This window comes from Apodemus sylvaticus, chromosome 6 (genome assembly GCF_947179515.1).
Source record: "Apodemus sylvaticus chromosome 6, mApoSyl1.1, whole genome shotgun sequence".
Classification (NCBI taxonomy): domain Eukaryota; kingdom Metazoa; phylum Chordata; class Mammalia; order Rodentia; family Muridae; genus Apodemus; species Apodemus sylvaticus.
In genome coordinates, this window is record NC_067477.1 from 65424132 (window position 1) to 65442802 (window position 18671).

Genomic DNA, 18671 nt, shown 5'->3' on the forward strand with positions numbered 1-18671 from the left:
ATATAGTTCTAGCACTAGAACTGGAGGCAATATTTTCATTGGTCTCTGGATATTTGTCCTGTTCCTCTTATTCCTCTTATTCCAGGGTAAGTAATTTTTTTTAAGTCAGCAAATATGTCCTGAAAATTACTCAAGATCAGTTTATAGACTAAGCTGTCTACTCTTTTAATAGTTACATTGCATTCTCTTATGAGAATATATTACTGTCTTAGTTAGGATTTTATTGCTGTGAACAAACACCATCACTAAGGCAACTCTTACAAGGGCTTACAGGTTCAGAGGTTCAGTCTATTATCAATGTGAGAGCATGGCAGCGTCCAGTCAGACATGGTGCAGGAGGAGCTGAGAGTTCTACATCTTCATCTGAAGGCTGCTAACAGAATACTGGCTTCAAGGCAGCTAGGATGAGGGTCTTAAAGCCCACACCCACAGTGACATACCTACTTTAACAGGGCAATACCTTCTAATAGTGCCACTCCCTGGGCTGAGCATATACAAACTGTCACATGCCACTAGCTGGTGCACATAGGCTTGTCCACACATATGAGTCTATGGGGCCATACCTAAATATAGCATAATGCAAAATACATTTAGTACAACTTCCAAAGTCCACATAGTCTATAGCAGTCTCAACAATGTTAAAAGTTCAAAGCTCAAATTCTCTTCTGAGATTCATCCAATCACTTAACAGTAACTCCCAAAGCAAGACAGGAAACCAGCTGGGCAAACTCCAAACTCTGCATCTCCAAGGCTGATGTCAAAGCAGTCTTCAAATCTCCAACTATTTTTCCATCTTTGTTGACTGCAACAAACTTCTTTTTCCTAGACTGGTTCTACTCCCTATTAGCAGTTTTCCTCAGCAGATAACCCACAGTTCTGGCATCTTGGATATCTTGGGGTCTCCAAAGCAACATTAATTTTTCAGTTTCTTGTTTCAATGTCTTGGATCCACACATGATCTTCCAGGCTCCTTCAAAGGGCTGGTGTCCCTTCTCTAGCTCTGACCTCTGTAGAACTCTAGGCTCTGGTTGGTTCATCTCTACTGCTGCTGATGTTCTTGGTGGTCATCCCATGGCACTGGCATCTCCAATATACTGGGGTCTTCTGTTGCAACTAGACTTCACCAATTGTTTCTTATGGTTCTCTTCATGGTGCCAAGCATGATTTCCTTCAGTACTGGGTCATCAACTGCAACTGAGGCTGTACCTTTACCAATGAATGGCCTTCCATGGCTTCTCATAGTGTCAAGCCTCAGCTGCTCTTCATGACCCCTTCATGCCTTCAAAGTCAGTATGACTTGGGCAATTCTTACACATTACCAAGTCCAGCTGTAGCATGAGGTACAACTGGCTATCTCTGGAACATAGTTTCTTTGTGCTCTCAGAAAACACTTCCCAGAAGATTTCACCTCAGTGGTGCTGGTCTCTTCTTAATCACCACTAATTTCTTAACTCCAGCTAACCACCATCTATTGTCGCAGTAGTCCCTTCTATTCTGAACTTTAAAGCCAGAGTCACATGGCCAAAGCTGCCGAGTTCTGCTGCTTGCTAGGGCTGGAACATGGCCCCTTGTTCTAATACCTTATCACCAGCCTTCTGTTTTCCAACTCCTTCACTGCCTAAACTTGGCTGTCCTGGAACTTGCTCCATAGAATGACTTTGAACTCAGATCTGCATGCCTGTCTCCTAAGCACTGGGAGTAAAGTGCTTGGATTTAAGCTTTTCTTTACCTAGAATTTGCTCTGTTCTAGGCTGGCCTTGAACCCAGAGATCTGGTTGTCTTTGCCTCCTGGGATTAAAGGCTAGTACTACCATTCCTGGACCTAAAATTAGTAGGGTGGGATCTTGCTCCAAGGTCACTACTCCCTTAATTCAATTTAATATCCTTGAACACAGGATTCAGCTCCATTTCACTTCCTGATGCCTTTTTAGTACTCAAACCATATATTTTATATTTTCTTTTCTCAGCTTGCTGTGCTTGTTTAAAAAGTTCTTCCTGAGACTTAACCAGAGAACAAAGTCTATGATGGGCACTTCTGAGACTTCCTTTGTCAATGCAATTAATATGAGTCTCTTCACCTTAGCCTAACTCTTCAGACAAGGGCAAAAAGTAGCCAAATTCTTCACCAAAATACCACAAAAAACTGTCTCTAGGCCACATATTGAAATTCTCCACTGAAACCTCTTGGAACAGGTCTGATTAATTCAAATTACTCTCAGTAACAAAATCTTCCAAATTTCTATTAAGCCTCATTTAAACTGTTCTACTGCTTCCCAAATCCAAGGTCCCCAAATCCACATTCTTCCAAACAAAAGCATGGCCAGGCCTATCACAGCAATACCCAAGTCACTGGTAAAAATTTCTATCTAGTTAGGGTTTTATTGCTATGAACAGACACCATCACCAAGGCAACTCTTATAAGACTCTTTATAAGACAACATTTAATTGGAACTGGCTTACACATTTAGAGGTTCAGTCTATCATCATGAAGGCAGGAATATGGCAGCATCCAGGCAGACATTGTACAGGAGGAGCTGAGAATTCTACATCTTCATCTGAAGGCTGTTAGCAGAATACTGACTCCCAAGCAGCTAGGATGGGGGTCTTAAAGCTCATGCCCACAGTGACACACCTACTCCATCAAGGACACAGCTATTCCAACAGGGCCTCACATTCTAATAATGCCACTCCCTGGGCCGAGCGTATATAACCATCACAACCACTACTTGTGTTTTTTTCATTTGCTACTAGCAGTAATAATTTTGGAGTCATTTCATATTTATGGAGGTATATATGCAGGACAGAGCCCTGGGAGTCATTTCCCTTAAAGGATAAGCACATGTGTCATTTACTGCCAAGCTCTCTTCTTTGGGGCAATGTTTTACCACTTTGCTTTCCCACGTGTAATACAGAAAAATGCATATAACTTTTTGCTTTCAGTTTCCAAGATTTATGCTTACAAACAATCTCCTCCTCAAAAGGCTAAAACATTAATACTTTTTTATTGTTATTTCTGCACCCAAAGACATAATTCTAATTTTGAAATTTAACATCTATATTTTGGGTAGGAGCAAATTTTCTTTATTAAGCTTCTATGAATATGAATATGATTATCTGATCCTTCAGCTTTGCTTTGAAGTGCAGCAAGCAGCCCATTCGCCCCGTCTTCCAGATGGGACCACTGAGAGGAAGCACAACTTACTCTGCATCTCTCTCACAGCAAGCCAGGGCTCTGCTACACCACTTGTACTCCTATTAGATGCGAAGCTGCAGGCTCTTTAACACGCAGCTCTAGTCTACCAGTTTAACACGTATTCCTGTAGCTCGCTGCATAAAAAGATTTAGTGATATAGACAGCTATACTTACTTCATGAATAGCAGAAATAAAGATATTACTGAGTTAGGCTTATATGTTTAGTTTATTTTAGATAAAGCTTCAATTGTTTGGGTTTAATTTAAGAACTTTATAGACTATCCAAATCTAGGAACAATGTTAACCCTGGAGAAAATCGGTCATATTTTAATTTAAATTTATTTTAAATTAAATTTAACTCAATTATATAAATATAAGCGACAAGTCAAATATGAAGTATTATTTTTTATATATAAAAATACTTGTTTTCGAAGATTTTATAATATTAAGTGAAAACAACCAAAAATATAACTCCAAGACTAGGTCAGTGCTCAAAGGGTAAACATCTCTTTTACATTTCCCAGAAAGGGAAGACAAAGCTCTGTTCATATACAAAACTGTCTAAGCTATTGTTGTAATAATACTGATTTGTCCCTGTCAAATGGCAGCATATCTACCAAGTGAGCTTCATAAAATTATTAACAGGTGGCATTCATCAGCACTGTAAATCAAACAGAGGCCATGAGATCAGTAACCATAAATATAAGCCCTAATTTTGTCTCATTTTCATGATGGAGACTATTTCACACAAAGTACAATCTGTATGCTAAAGATGACATTTATTTTTGAACTTTAAAAATAAAGACATTCGACCCACATGTAATAGGCACTCTCTTTATCCTTTTTTTTTTTCTTTTTGAGACACTGACCTGTATACTCATCAAAACTTACCACCACATCTTTATGTTATTAAATCTTTGTTTTGATCTATTAGTATTCACCGAAGTGGCATTTTATAAAACTGCACACTGGGTAGCCAAGGCTGGAGGTGACCATCTGCGGCTTTAGAGTCTGCCTTTGAACCAATGAAAGGAGCTTTGTGTTTCCATCGCTGAGTTTGATTCTTGTGGTCATTAGGCATTCCCCTCAGATCGCATCAACCGAGCTGTCCTCGCTTACGCCCATGTGTTAACTTCTCTTCTCCTCGTGGCTCCCTTTGCCAGTTCTACTCAAGAATGACTATTGGGTCTTAGTCATTCTTTAACACATTCTTCTCACAGCTGTGTTAAAAAAGAGCACCAGAAAGTCTTCCTGAAACCCATATGTGTATCTGGTCAGCTCTCTGTCTAGGGTCACCTCACATTGTGGTGTGATTATACAGGGATTCATTCTTGTTCTGGAACTGTGCCTCTCCCATCACCCTGGGAAAGATTAGGCCCTCGCAAAGGCAGGACTGGAGAACTTGGAAGGCGGATGTGAAAACACATAACTCAGTTTACAAGGAAGATTACCTTAAGAAAGATGTGTGAAAGTATTAAATGTTATTTGTTATTCTTATGTATTTTATAAATAATAATATAAAGAGAGATCACATATGGTTTATGCATGCTTCCAGGATACTTCAGAGGAAACAGTAAAATGTCACAATATTCTATGAATGATTAATAGTTTGTATAACTACCAAAAAATCGTAAAAATTAAGATTATTAAGTTATAGAATATCATTTGAATATCAAATTTTAATATTAAATTTTGCTTGTCAGCTGTTCCACAGAAACATCTGATAAATCAATGTAAATACTTCTTCATTATACTTTACTTAGGTTAAGAACAGATGGAAAAATCTGCCTCTGTCGAGTTTAAGAGTCCATAACAACTAGAAATGGAGAGATAGATGGCGTAGTGGTTAAGAATATAATGTAAAAAGAAAAAAGTATAATTCAGCTGCTACTCCATATAGTATCATTACAGATTATTTCCTTTTTGAATGCACAGGATCAAGAGTGAAGTTTAAGTATATAATGTGTTCCCATAATTTCAACATCAAAGATATGCTGAAGCAAGCAAAGATTTCTTTATGGATTTATTGAAAAAATCTCTGTCCCAGAAGGAAGCAATAGTCAACTACAGAATCTTAGAATTTGAATTAAATTTAAACTTCTCCTTCAGTCCATCAGAGTTCCTGTGGAAATTTTCAGTGGCAGTTTTAGTATATCAGATTTTCAATAAGGCTTTATTATGGGCAATCTTAGCTTTAAGCTATATAAAGTATACATTCTCTACACTAATAATACGAATGTATATTTGGTATACTAATTCTACTATACTAATTTTACACTAATAAACCAATTTATGTGTTTAAAACAGAGACAGCAAAGGGGAAGTTCTAAGAGTTCCAGAAAATGTTAGTACAATGATCCATTACATCAACACATTAAGTATAACAGGCCATCCAAACAGTAATGATGAAAAAGAAAAACTCAATTTTACAATAGATCCACACCCTTTATCAGTGATTTATTTCATTAGGCAATCACTTCCGGGAAAATTGAAAACATTTAATTCATATTCGTTCTGTTAGCTACTAAACCATATTTAAGAAAGATTTAATTTTAAAGAAGTATACAGGATCAGTGCAGCCCATTGAAATTTAAACTGTAGAAGGGTTCTGACTGCATCTAAGAACAGAATTAAGGAAAATGATGCTAGGTAGAACTCACACACGTAACTTTTGCTAATATGAAAGCCACATTTGATCCTAGACATAAGAGCTCCTGTTATACTTTTCTGTCTATCAATTTCTAGCCAAAATGTACCTGGTTGTTTAGGTAGATTCTGTAATTGTCCTGGGTGCCGAGGTTTGCCTTTGGCTTTGTTAATCACTGTGGTACTAGGATCAATGAGAGGAAAAGAAAACACGGGTGTGCATGTGTGGACCTCTCATGCAGGCTTTTGCTCCTTTTTCTTTTCTTCCTTTCAGTAACGAAAAACATGTTACTGAATCATGCTCATCTGCTTTGGTATGCAGAAGCGTATATTAACTCAGCTTTAGTAGACATTTCTGTATACTGCAGCACAGCGTCTGAAATGAAGAGGCTATCACATGCCACAAAGAGAGACATAATTTAGTTTTCAGTTCCTGCTTCCATCCCTGTCTCTGCTCTTTCTGAGGGCTAACTCTTAGGGTCTGTCTTAGGCGGGAGGGTATATAGAGTCTTGGATTCACTGAGCTCCTTTCTCCCTTTCCCTTCGAATGCACTCTAATTCTGGGTTAGGAGACAATCCTAATAAGCCTACATTAATCCTTGCATAGTATAGAGGAGAGAGCCAGAGAATTAAAATTATGTTTCTTCATGTTAAAGTGAGGAATTCCCTAAAGGTTAAGCTGTGGCCCAAATTCCTTAAAAACACAAATGAATGCAATTAATTAATTAGAGAACTGTATCTCTTTCTGCACACAATGAAAGTAGATCTAAAACAACTTACTTTAGGAACTTGAGGGATAAAGGTGCTCCACTAGATAAATCCTGGAATTGGTAATTTTAAGAAAAAGATATACTTGTTTTTACAGAGAACAAGATTTATATTTTTGGTAAGTTAAATATATACTCGGGTAATTGAAAAATCACAACTCACAAATTCACAATCTCACATTGTACAAAACCACACCACGTGTCTAAGGTGGAGACAGCATATTCTGGTGCTCAGCGTCGTACAGAGGCTCAGGAGTCAGCTGAACACATCGCCTGCATGCAAATGACAGCAGAGCTGTGCTTAATGAGATACAGAGTTAGAAAGTGCAGATCTGGGTGAGCATGTCAAAGGAGTGTCACTGAGGATGCGTCTTCCCAGGAAAGTTTTAAGTGTCAAACACTAAACACATCTGGAGGCCTGCCTTTAAGGCTAATGCCTTCTACTCTGTCATCTGTACTAATGCATCCGAGACGACTCCGGACACTGTTTTAAATATTAATTTACTCTGTATGGTGAGTTGAGGATTTGTAAAAGTTATTCTTTGATTCAATTCACAAGCATTCCTGGTATTAATACATGTCTAAAGCTGCTGCGAAATTAATATGGTCCCGCCAAGAATTTATAAGAAAAAACAGACAAAGTTGACAAGGAAACACCGTATTGAAGTGATCATGTAATTTAAAAAAAAAAAAAGTGTTCACAGACACTTTTCACATTAATCTGTTTAAGCATATTTTTGCATAACTATTTTTCTTTATGGTAAAAAATCAATTCTGGAGAAAGTAACACACTGAAATGTCTAGTGGATTCTTCTGATAAAAAATAGTCCGCCTTTTCGTTTTTTTGGTTTTTGGTTTTTATAAGCTGAGAAACGGTGGATGCTCAGCTCCCTTCCCAGACGCAGCCTTCTATCCCACTTTATAATTCAACCTGCAAACAGATTAAGCAGCTGAGTTTGTGGAAAGCGTGTTTGCTCTGTGCTAAGAACCCTTGTGTGACACTATGGTGACTCCCCTGACACTTTGAAGGGAATTGCACACAGCTCTTACTCATCAGCAGGGAAACTAGGCTGAGAATTCACAATTCCTTTGTAGCATCAACTTCTTCATAGAACTCAGTATTTGGCTAAGAGGCAGGAAAGACTCTGTTGGCTTTCTATGTTTTCTTTTCTTCTTCCTGTCAATATCACTAAAAAAAAAGGCAGTATGCTGTTTTCAAAGACAACTTTAAAAATCTATCAAGTGAAGTATTTTATCATAATCTCTGATATTTTGAAACTATAAAATTTAAATGAGAAGAAATCATGTAATTTTTGAGCAATTGATTTTTTTAAAAGAAAAAGATGAACAGAAGTTCTAAAGAGCTAAGATAACTTTTCTTGAATTTTTCTTGAAAATACGTGCAAAAGTCTTTTAAAAAAAGTTGTTACATCCATTTGTCTGATTTATTCATCATATATTAATAGCCAATGAGAGAATTTGAATAATGTTGCTGTAAATCTGGCTTATAGGATGATGATAATATGATATGATAATGATAAATACAATTATTTGAATGTAAAATTTAGACCTCTGAGAGACTCACCTGACTATCTTGATGGTCATTACATCATCAATGAATCACAAACCCTCATGAACATAAAAGAAACATTTACTGGAATGGTATGTCTATTTTCTCTTTAGTAAACAGATCAGAAGTGGTCTTTAGGAAAAAAAAAACATTAAAAGACATTTTTATTACAAAGTTTCTGTGCTCTTAAACCATTTAGTTACCTATACCTCTCCACAGCTTCTGTCTTCACAACCTATCAAAAACAATATAAAGGCTAAATCATTAGTATTCATCAAATCTATGCATGTTTTAAGATAGAAGTACATGTATCCAGCAAAAATTCAAAGAAACACAGCAGACTTTAGCCTTCCCCAATGGCTTTTCATTATTGACATTTTTGATTTAAAAAAGTATTTATGTTTATTTATGCGTATGTTATCTGTGTGTGTATGCCACACCCACTCAGATAACTGCCAAGTTCAGGAGATGGTGTCAGATCCCATTGGAGCTGGAGTTACAGGTGGTTTTGAGCAGTCCATCATGGGTTCCGGGATCTAAACTCGGGTCCTCTGGAAGAGCATCAAATGCTCCTAAGTACTGAGCCATTTACCTGCCTTTGAAATAATAGATTTTACAGCAATTGGGCCAAGAACTATTTTTGGACGATGAGGTCTTTCATTGACTTTAATTTTGTAAGTATTTATAAGTCAAATTAAACATGATAATTCTATACAACTTTTCTTCCCAGAAATATTTTAAAGCCTTAAAAATGTCAGAAAATACTAAATTTTTATAACCTAATAAAAATAAAATTTAAAATTTAAATTCTACAATTAACAATATTACATGTAGCTCTTCAGTATGATTTAAGATAGTGGGTCTTAAATGAAATTAAACTTAATAGAAGTTTAATTTGGTTGGTTAGCACAAGGATTATAATCTGGTCATCAGATCCCAGCTCCTTGGGGAACTGAAGATGTGTAGCCAGTAAGTGGGCAGAACCACCAGTGAGTGTCCTCCTTTTCTGTAAATGCACTGGGTGGGAGAAGACTTTAAATTCAGGGTCCAAACCTATCAGCATCCTAGTGAATCTGCACTGTGTGCCCCTGACCTGGCCAGTGCGCCTTTATTTCCTTGTTCTCACTTGTCAATTGTTACGCTCTTTCGTTGGTGAGCGATTTCTGAATGCCTACTCTACAAATAGCACCTGGCAAGATTTTGGAGATAATATATGATGATGGTGTCTGTGATTTGGGAAATTTCAGAGAGGGTACCATGGCGTAAAGCAAAAATTCAAAACTATTATAACACTGAAAAGACTAAAACCTGCTGGTAAAAGCACAGATTAAGAATGATTAAAAAAAAAAAAGTGATTAAAATAGCTGAGGGTGGGGTGGGGTAGCAGTGGCACACACCTTTAATCCCAGTACTAGGGAGGCAGAGGCATGCAGATCTCCAAATTCAAGGCCAGTCTGATCTACTGTTCTAGGCAAGTTCTAGGAAGTTCTAGGACAGCCAGCGCTACACAGAGAAACCCTGTCTCAAATAAAATAAAATAAAATAAAATAAAATAAAATAAAATAAAATAAAACCCAAAAATCCAACAAACCAACAAACCAAACAACAAAACAAAACAAAGAAAATAATGATGAAATTGAAAAAAAAACAACCTTCTAAGGATTTGTTTATGTGTGTGAGTGTTTTACCCTCATGCGTGTCTGTGCACTCCGTGTGCCTGCTGCTGCAGGTCTGTGTACCCCGTGTGTCTGCTGTGCATAAGTGTTGGATCTCCTGGGAGTAGAGTTACAGGTGGCTGAGAACAGCTGTGTGGGCGCTGGGACATGAACCCAGGTCCTCAGCATGAACAAATGTTCTTTACCACTGAGCCATCTGTCCTGCATGAAAGAGCGTTCGAGAACGCCTGTAAAATACCAGCTTTGGCTTTACCACAGGGATTTGAATAAGCAGGCTATTCTTCAGAGAGTAACCCCAGTTTCACGTAAAGCAGCACAAGGCATGCATTTCTGGAAGCTCCCAGAAGCGTACGTAAACTGTGTGGTCGTGGGAGGAGATGATACAGGAACAAGGAGGGAGGGCCTACATTAGGCTTCAGATGTCACGCTACTTTGTTTGAACTTTAACCTGCAGCGAGTGGAGGATACCTGAGAAACTCTTAATAGGAGAATGATATCTTATTTATGCTTTAGAGCAGCTCATTGTGATAGCAGGAAGGGAGGCAAACCGGAGAGTACACGAGTCAGGTTAGATGCGTGGCCAGTGGATAAAGGAATGATGAGGAATTGAAGGCAGACGAACTGGGTAGAGGGAGTCAGGAGGCTTTGAGGCAGCCATAGAAACTGGAGCCAAGAGGGTGAAGGGTAAAAAGGAAAACCAGGGGCAGTGCTGAAGCTGCTGAAATCCATCAGCTGACATGGGAAAGCAAGGCGAGTGGGCAAGACCTGACTTGACAAGAGGAGACAGTGTTCTGGAGACAAGGCGTGAACCTCGTGAGGGGAAGAGAGATGACCCACTGACCCGGAAGTTATCTGAGCTGGAGGCAGTGGCTGAAATTATATAAATGCATGTGTTTCTGGTGAATTTCATAGAGCTAATCTTCAAATAAACCATTACTTAGGTTTAGGGTATATATATTTCCCAAAAGGAGTAGAAACAGGTAGAGTAGTATCAGAAAAAGAAAATGGAGTTATACAACTGCGTTTCAACAACATCAGGAAGGAATAGTATGGTATTAAAGATAAAAAAAAAGTTCAAGCTGGGCGGTGGTGGCGCACGCCTGTAATCCCAGCACTCTGGGAGGCAGAGGCAGGTGGATTTCTGAGTTCGAGGCCAGCCTGGTCTACAGAGTGAGTTCCAGGACAGCCAGGGCTATACAGAGAAACCTTGTCTTGAAAAAAATCCAAATCCAAAAAAAAAAAAAAAAAAGTTCAAATACTACAAATATTCTAAGAATTGTCTGTTTTTGTAAATGTAGTGCTTACTAATATTAATAAGTCCTAAGATAATATTATGTGAGCATATAGCCCTGTCCTAAGGACTTATATGTTTAAGCAATATATAGTCTAGTCAGAAAGACACATAAACATACATATATACCAATAATGATATTTGGGACATACTGTTGATTGCAAAATCTAATATACTTTAAAAAACCCCAAATACTATAATAATAACAAGACTAGAGAGGTTTTTCTTTCTAAGAAGATGAAGACAACTTTGTAGAGAAGATGCAGTTGAATTGGTCTTATTATATCCACATATGATATTATTAATAATATAGTGTTTTAGAATATTTCTAATAGTCTTGCACTCAGTATTTATATGTTATTACACAAGTCATTCTTTACAAGAAGTCAGTCTGCAAAGCCAGATTTACTCTCTAACCTGATCTAGGAACTTTTCTTACGAACCTCAAAATATGCCTAAAATTTCCTAGGCAATTAGAAGGAAAGCAGGTATTGAAATGCAGAACTATTTGATTTAAGCACTGAACCCTTTTTTTCTACACCCCATGCTGTACTGACTCGCATAGAATGAACAATGTTCTCCAGGTGGTTGGCAGGGAGGGCAAAAGGCTCTAAGTAGAGAGGTCAACATTTGCAGAGGCATTTGGTCTTGGAAAGGCAGAGTGCTTCTGAGGAAAGAGACAGGCAGTGCAGTCTGGAGGAAGACAACAGGAGGAAGAATATGAAGCATGGGTGGCCAACAGCTTGACACATCAGCTTCACTGAGTTCCTACATAATTTCTGAGGAAGGCGTGTCACTGGGAATATCAGCATGAAGTTTCAAAACAAACTCCAAGTACGTCTTAATCCAAAGCCTAAATTTTCTTTTTCTTTTCTTTTCTTTTCTTTTCTCTTCTCTTCTCTTCTCTTCTCTTCTCTTCTCTTCTCTTCTCTTCTCTTTTCCTCTCCTCTCCTCCCTCTCCTCTCCTCTCCTCTCCTCTCCTCTCTTCTTTTCTTTTTTTTTTGGATTTGGTTTTTTCGAGACAGGGTTTCTCTGTGTAGCCCTGGCTGTCCAGGACCTCACTCTGTAGACCAGGCTGGCCTCAAACTCAGAAATCCGCCTGCCTCTGCCTCCCAGAGTGCTGGGATTACAGGTGTGCGTCACCACTGCCCGGCAAGCCTAAATTTTCATATCATCAAGTTATATTAACCATATATGCTCATCTTTATTTTTATCATGATTATTTTTCAGTTATAATATAAGAACATGGTTAATATGTGCCATGCACCTTGGAGTTAGGAAATTACTTTTAATCTTATAGAGAACTGTTTCAGCCAGTTGCCAACAATGTAATAAAGAGCAGAGGAATAGACAGGTTTTGAAAAATGAAAGATTATTTTTGATTATCTACTCAAGAGATTTGGTTGTGAAGGGAGAGGAGACCTCTCTCATTCGATTTTATAAAGTATTTACATACTTTCAAAGAATTTACTACAATGAAAAGCTAAACTGTCCAGAGCATACTAAGCCTATCTTACAAAGTTTTATTTATTGTCTCTTCAGAGGACAACTTTCCTAAAAATTCCCCAGAACGCATGGACTGATGTTTATAAAACCGTAATGAAGATGCGCACTCCCTAATTTGCGGCTAACAAAATAAACAGAAAAAGTAAGAGCAAGCCCATAATAGTTCACTTAGGCTTTCTTGGAAACCAGAACGACAGATTTGAGAAGTAATCTCAACACTTAGCTTTTATAAATGACATGTTGTACTTAACCTGATCCCCAGATTGGTGGCATTCCACTAAAATGATTTTGTTTGTGGTAAAAGGTGCAAAATAAAGATGATAAAAGTTTGTTTAATAACTAAAGCTACCCAATTTACTAATTACCTGAAACCATGATCTTTCCACTCTCTGGAAAAGATCTTTCTAAAGATCTTTCTTTTAAAACATGATAATGCTAACTGGCAAGATAAATATTGACATCTCCAACATTTTTTGAAAACTAACTGGTCTCAAGAAACCCTTATTTTAGGGAATTTTAGTCATATAGCAATGAAATGCTTACATGTAAACTTTGACATTTAAAATTGTTTGTAGACTGTACAAACATAAGTAAATCATAACTGTCCAAGTTATTGTGATTTACAACACAATTTATATATCATAGCATTCTTAGTTTGTTAGTGCACATTGCAAATAACTAGATGTATAGTTTCCGACTGAATTTGTACCCAATCTTAAAACAGATAATTCACAGGACTTAATCAAAAGTTTCAAGGTACATTGTCAGTAAAGATTGAAGTGTGCAACCCTTGAATTGTTCCAACATGGCTTTGCCTAGATACTTCTGAGTCTGCTCTATCAATCTAAATATGTTTGCAAAAATGTTGGCGAGAGCTGAGATGACGTACTTCACCTAGAAGTAAAAGGGAGTAACAATCCTTGGGTATACAAGTTAATATTGAAAATCTGGGCAAGAAACGATGAAGAAAAGAAACTGTGTTGGCAACTAGAGGTGACAAAGTTTGTGAATATTGATGTGTTGCTGTTAATCATACAAAAGAGGGTTAGGACGACAAGCCGGATTCCATAAAGCTTCTTCAGGAAATGCAGCCACAATGCTCAGGCTCTATAAATTAATAACAGACATCTCTGCTTGGGAAATGGTTAACATTCTGTGCACTGTTGTAAGGATGGACTGATTATGCCGCTTTGTTTAAATTTTAATAAAAATGCAAAGAACTGTCAAACAAATATAATTATGCACTCTGAAAGCTGCATTGCATACTTCTAAAGAACAACACAAGAAAATTAATTTCTGTGTCCTGGGTTCAGCACAGCTAGAGGCCTCAGCCAACAAGGTCACAGAGAGCTCAGCTCCGGGCACCTGACAGTGCGGCTCAGTGAGCACAGCTGGTAAACCTGACTGCCCCTCCCCTTTGCCAATAACACTGTGGAAGGACTTAAGCACCACAGACTCCATGAACTGATCAAGGGCAGTTAGTATATACAACTTGTCCCAAATAATGTAGTAACAATAAGGGCCAAGCAAATAATTTTTCATATCAAAAAAGGATGTGAAATGTAAGCTTATGAAGTTCATTTTGGTTACTTTCATCATAGAACATTAGTAAGTATACAAACAAGGAAAACCATATGTATTGTTGAGTTTCCCAAAGAAAGTTTTTTTTTTCCTTTTCTTTTTTCTACGGTTTCATGCCTTCAACATTAGAGCTGGTTCATCTACTTACTTCTGAACCTTTTCATTGGCTGCCTGGGAGGCCTCCACAGCACACTGAAGCTGTAATTCCATGTTCGTGCGCTCAGTGAGAGCCTGTTGAAGTTGGGTGGCCAGTTCCTCATTCTGTTGCTGAGTGATGGAAACGACGCTCTCTCTGTTTTTCAAGGCTTCTTCATAGGTACTAAGGGCATGGTTAAACTGATCCTTCAAGTTTTCTTCTTGAGATAATGATTTATGCAAACTGAGAAAATATAAAAATACAAACATAAATAATGTAGGCTGAAAGTTCAATGATTTCTTTAATAAAAAAAAACTTAATTCAAAACTCCTCTTCTAAAAATCAATACAGAATACTTAAATGGACAAATGTAAATAGTTTTTATAACATATTATTATAATTGATCATTGTTCTGTAACTCTGCTACTAGGCCAGAAGCTATGCAGACAACTGATTATCTATGCTATCAAAGCACACAGAAAGATGCTGTAAAATGTTAATTTAATTATGTCAGTGTAAATATTACATTCAATCTTCTTTTAAAGGAATAGCACAGAACTGGAAAATAAAGTATCTCTAGGTAAATAAAGGTATAATAAGCTGACTGCAAAGGCGGGAGAGAAGAATGGACGTCGGTTTGGGAGCTCCAGGGTCTTTCCAAGCACCAAGGGCAAGTGAACGAGGTTTGTGCAAATACCTACCAGCCTCATGCACAGACCCTTCCACTCGCCACAGTGGAAATATGAATCATGTAAAATCACCAGTCAGATGATATGTATCCAGATAACTATTATTGTGGTTAATGAATCTTATGATAAATACATCTACTCATTAAGTGATATGGAGAAAGAGCATATAAATTAAGACTAAATGAATGCAGAAGAAAATGCAGACAAATAGAATCCTAAAATGCTAAAGGTCAGATCTTTGATATGTCATTACACCCACCACCTGAGGTTATTTTGAAATGGCACCAAGCACCTCACTCAATTAAATAAAGACATTTTGAAAATATAAATATTTAATAAGGGAAATTTAAAATCCACATAGGAGATGTTCTTTTTTTATTAAATAAAATTATTCTGGTATATGAATACAAAGGAAATGTCGACAGAAGTGTTGGAAGTGCAACCACTGAGCTATATAACACAAGTTGGTAATATGAATGAAAGCAATATAATTCTTAAAGCTGCAAAAAGCTAGTTGGAGAACTTCAGTACCGGCCTAATACTGGTCTGATGCTTCATCTAAAACTGTTCAGATGAAAGTGATTATATATTTCTTCTTTTCAAGTTACAGAAAAGCCTTTATAGTGTCCTCAACAACGTGAGGTAGGTATCTCATAGAAACTAAGACAGTTAATATATCAAAAGAAATCATTTCAGGATTTAAATTAATCCCCAACACTAGAGAAGGTTGCTAAACTCTGGTCACTTAGCTATCCCGTGTAAAATGAGAATGAGGTGCAGATGGATGTGTGATTGGACCCTTTACATCCCAGCTCAGAGGGTTCTCATCATTCAAGCTGCCTCCCAGAGATTCACCTTCCATCAGGATGTTATCAAGCTGCAGTGGGTTTTTTTTTTTTTAATGACTTTAATTTCTTTACAGTTTAGTAGTTACCCCCCTCCTGGTCGGTCCACCCTTCCTCAGTTCCTCATCCCATTCCTCTACCCTCCCCCCTCTCCTCCCCTACCCCCCACCCCCCCTACTCCCCCCAACCCCCCCTCTCCAAGAGGATGTCCCCACCCCCCAGGCCTTTCCATTCCCTGGGGCCCAGGTCTCTGGAGACTGCTGGTCTTCCTATGGGGTTGCCCTCCTCCTCAGCTTCTTCCAGTCTTTCTCTAATTCAGCCACAGGGGTCCCCAGCTTCTGTCCATTGGTTGGGTGTAAGTATCTTGCTCTGTGTCAGTCAGCTACTTGTTGGGCCTCTGGGAGGACTGACATGCTAGGCTCCTGTCTGTACTCACATCATAGCATCAGTAATAGTGTCAGGCCTTGGAGCCTCCCTTTGAGATGGATCCCAACTTGCGCGGGTCACTGGACTGCCTGTAAGTGGTATCACTTAGCATCCTTCAGGGGCATCTCATGCACTCTGGAAAAATAAAGTCCCTAAAAATAGCAAATTAAGTATCTTAATTCACTGCACCTGCAGGCAAGCTTTTTGACTAGCCTTATTTACTGTCTTTGTCTTATGAATGAAGAAATTGAAACAGAGAGAGGCAGGTAATTTAAATGATCCCACCACCCCCGCCCCCAGCAGCATCCCCTTCGCAGAGACTGTGTTGAACCCACAGCCCCACTCCTAGTCCCTGGGTTTGAACACTTACCCTGTGCTTGCCCTAGCTCTTCAAGGTCTGGCTTTTCTACCATCAACATGTTTCTTAAACACCAAGTGTGTCCTGCCCACTTTCCCAAAGCATTTGCACCACTCCTTTCCCTCTGTGACAAACTCCTGCTCACTGGGAGGTTTCAGTCTAACCTCAGCTTCTGCAGACAAACCTTGTAGGCTCTCCACATTAAAATTTTTATTGTCAGTTCTTTGACAACTTCATCCAGTATATAATGTATCCTGGTTACTCTCCCTCCATACCTTCTTTTCATCTCTTATCAACCTAATTGTCACCTTTCTCAGTTGCAAGACTTTGAATTTGGTTTTGTTTGGTGATCCACTTAGTTTAATCAGGGCCACCTGGTGGAATCTCCTGTGGGTAGACAATGGAAGGCAAAGGCATCAGGAAGGATCTCTTTCTCTCATCAGTAGGAAACAGTCCAGAGTGAGTGGCCATCTGCCATTCTTGTGCAGATCCTGAATAGTCACCTGTGTGTGTTGAGAGGTTGTAATTACAAAGGCCCTGTAGTAGTCAGAATTTGGCATTTGGCAGTAGAGCATTTTGCAGCCCTTTTCTCTGGCCTTTCCACTTGTTCTCCCTTCTCCTGTGCAGTGCTCCCAGAAGCAAGGAGGGGATGACATTAAATGCCTTGTTTAGGGCTGAACACTCAGCTGACAGCTATTTCTGTGCTTGTGAACTACACTATCAACTTGCCAGGCAAGATGTACACACTTGTGCAATAATGGCACAAATGTTATGAAGGCAACTAACTGCTCTCTGATTGGATTTGAGAACTGCGTCACAGGAAGGAATCCACACCTGGTATTGGTATTAGAAACTCACTCAAAAGCCCATGACGGGGCTGGAATGATGGCTCAGTGGCTAAGATCATCAACCATTCCAGAGGTCCTGAGTTCAACTCCCAGCAACTACATGGCGAGTTTCAAGCGTCTATAATGAGTTCTGATGTCTCCTCTGGGGTGCAAATATATATGCAGGCAGAGCACTCACATGCATTAAATAAATAAGTCTTAATACAAAAGCCCACAGCAGACAGAGAGGTCATAGGTCTTAAGGGGAAGTTAGAATTTAAATTTTGATGTTTTCTCTGCTAGTGTGTCTCATAATCCTACTCTTGTTCTCTTTATAACTTACTGAACGTGCTTTCCCCTTACTTTGTAGTTTACATCCCACTGACCCTATACTAATATTCCATTAACTGTGTGGTTACAAACTGTATGGTTACAATAGTAATTGTAAGATCTACTTTATTTTATTGGAACTACATATTCCCTGTAAACTTAAAAAGTTAAAATGTTTATACTTGTAAGGAAATTTTCCTATATGAACCCACAATGGGGAGAGTTAAAAAGTGAAGTCTGGAGACTACACTGTCTGCATATGGACGTGTACAAACATTGGGACTGTCCTTGTTTCATAGCGCCCTATCTTAAGTGGACACCAGCACCCCAGTGGTTAGTGCTCCTCAGGGAATCCTATTGCATATAACCTCCTTTAAAATGATTTATTTCTAGATTCATTTGTCAGCACAGCAGAAGCAATACAACTTAATGAACCATGGGAATAAACTAAACTATAGTAAGAAGAAATGACAGAAAACCAGAAGAGTCATTAAATTATAGAAATGTAAAGCATGTGACCAATGTCATACGAATTGCAGCTATTTCCTGTTTGCTATGAAGGTAATGGGATACAATAAATAAAATTCAAGTCACGTTTCAGTTTTGAAATTATAAACCCTAGTGATTTAATGTTCTCAAATATTAAAAAATGAGACTTTAGAACATTACTAAGTAACAGTGATAGTTAATCTCAACTGTCAACTCCTCAGGATTTAGAATTTCATACAAAACAATTTCGGGGGTTGTCTGCAAAGGTTTTCTAGGAAGATTTAACCGAGGTGGGAAGACCTACCTTGGCTGTGGACAGTCCAGAAAAACCCTATTCTCTT

At 38.3% G+C, this 18671-nt stretch overlaps 1 protein-coding gene across 2 annotated transcripts in view; it reads right to left on the minus strand.

Annotated features, from left to right (window-relative positions):
* Positions 1-18671, minus strand: part of Mipol1 (mirror-image polydactyly 1) — a 272162-nt gene that overhangs the window by 27349 nt on the left and 226142 nt on the right. Inside the window, exon 10 of one of the 2 annotated variants that reach the window (XM_052185808.1) lies at positions 14379-14609. In XM_052185808.1, the coding sequence (XP_052041768.1) occupies positions 14379-14609 (231 nt within the window). Of the gene's footprint in view, positions 1-14374; positions 14610-18671 lie in introns of those variants that run through there. The other variant, XM_052185809.1, reaches the window with a different exon arrangement.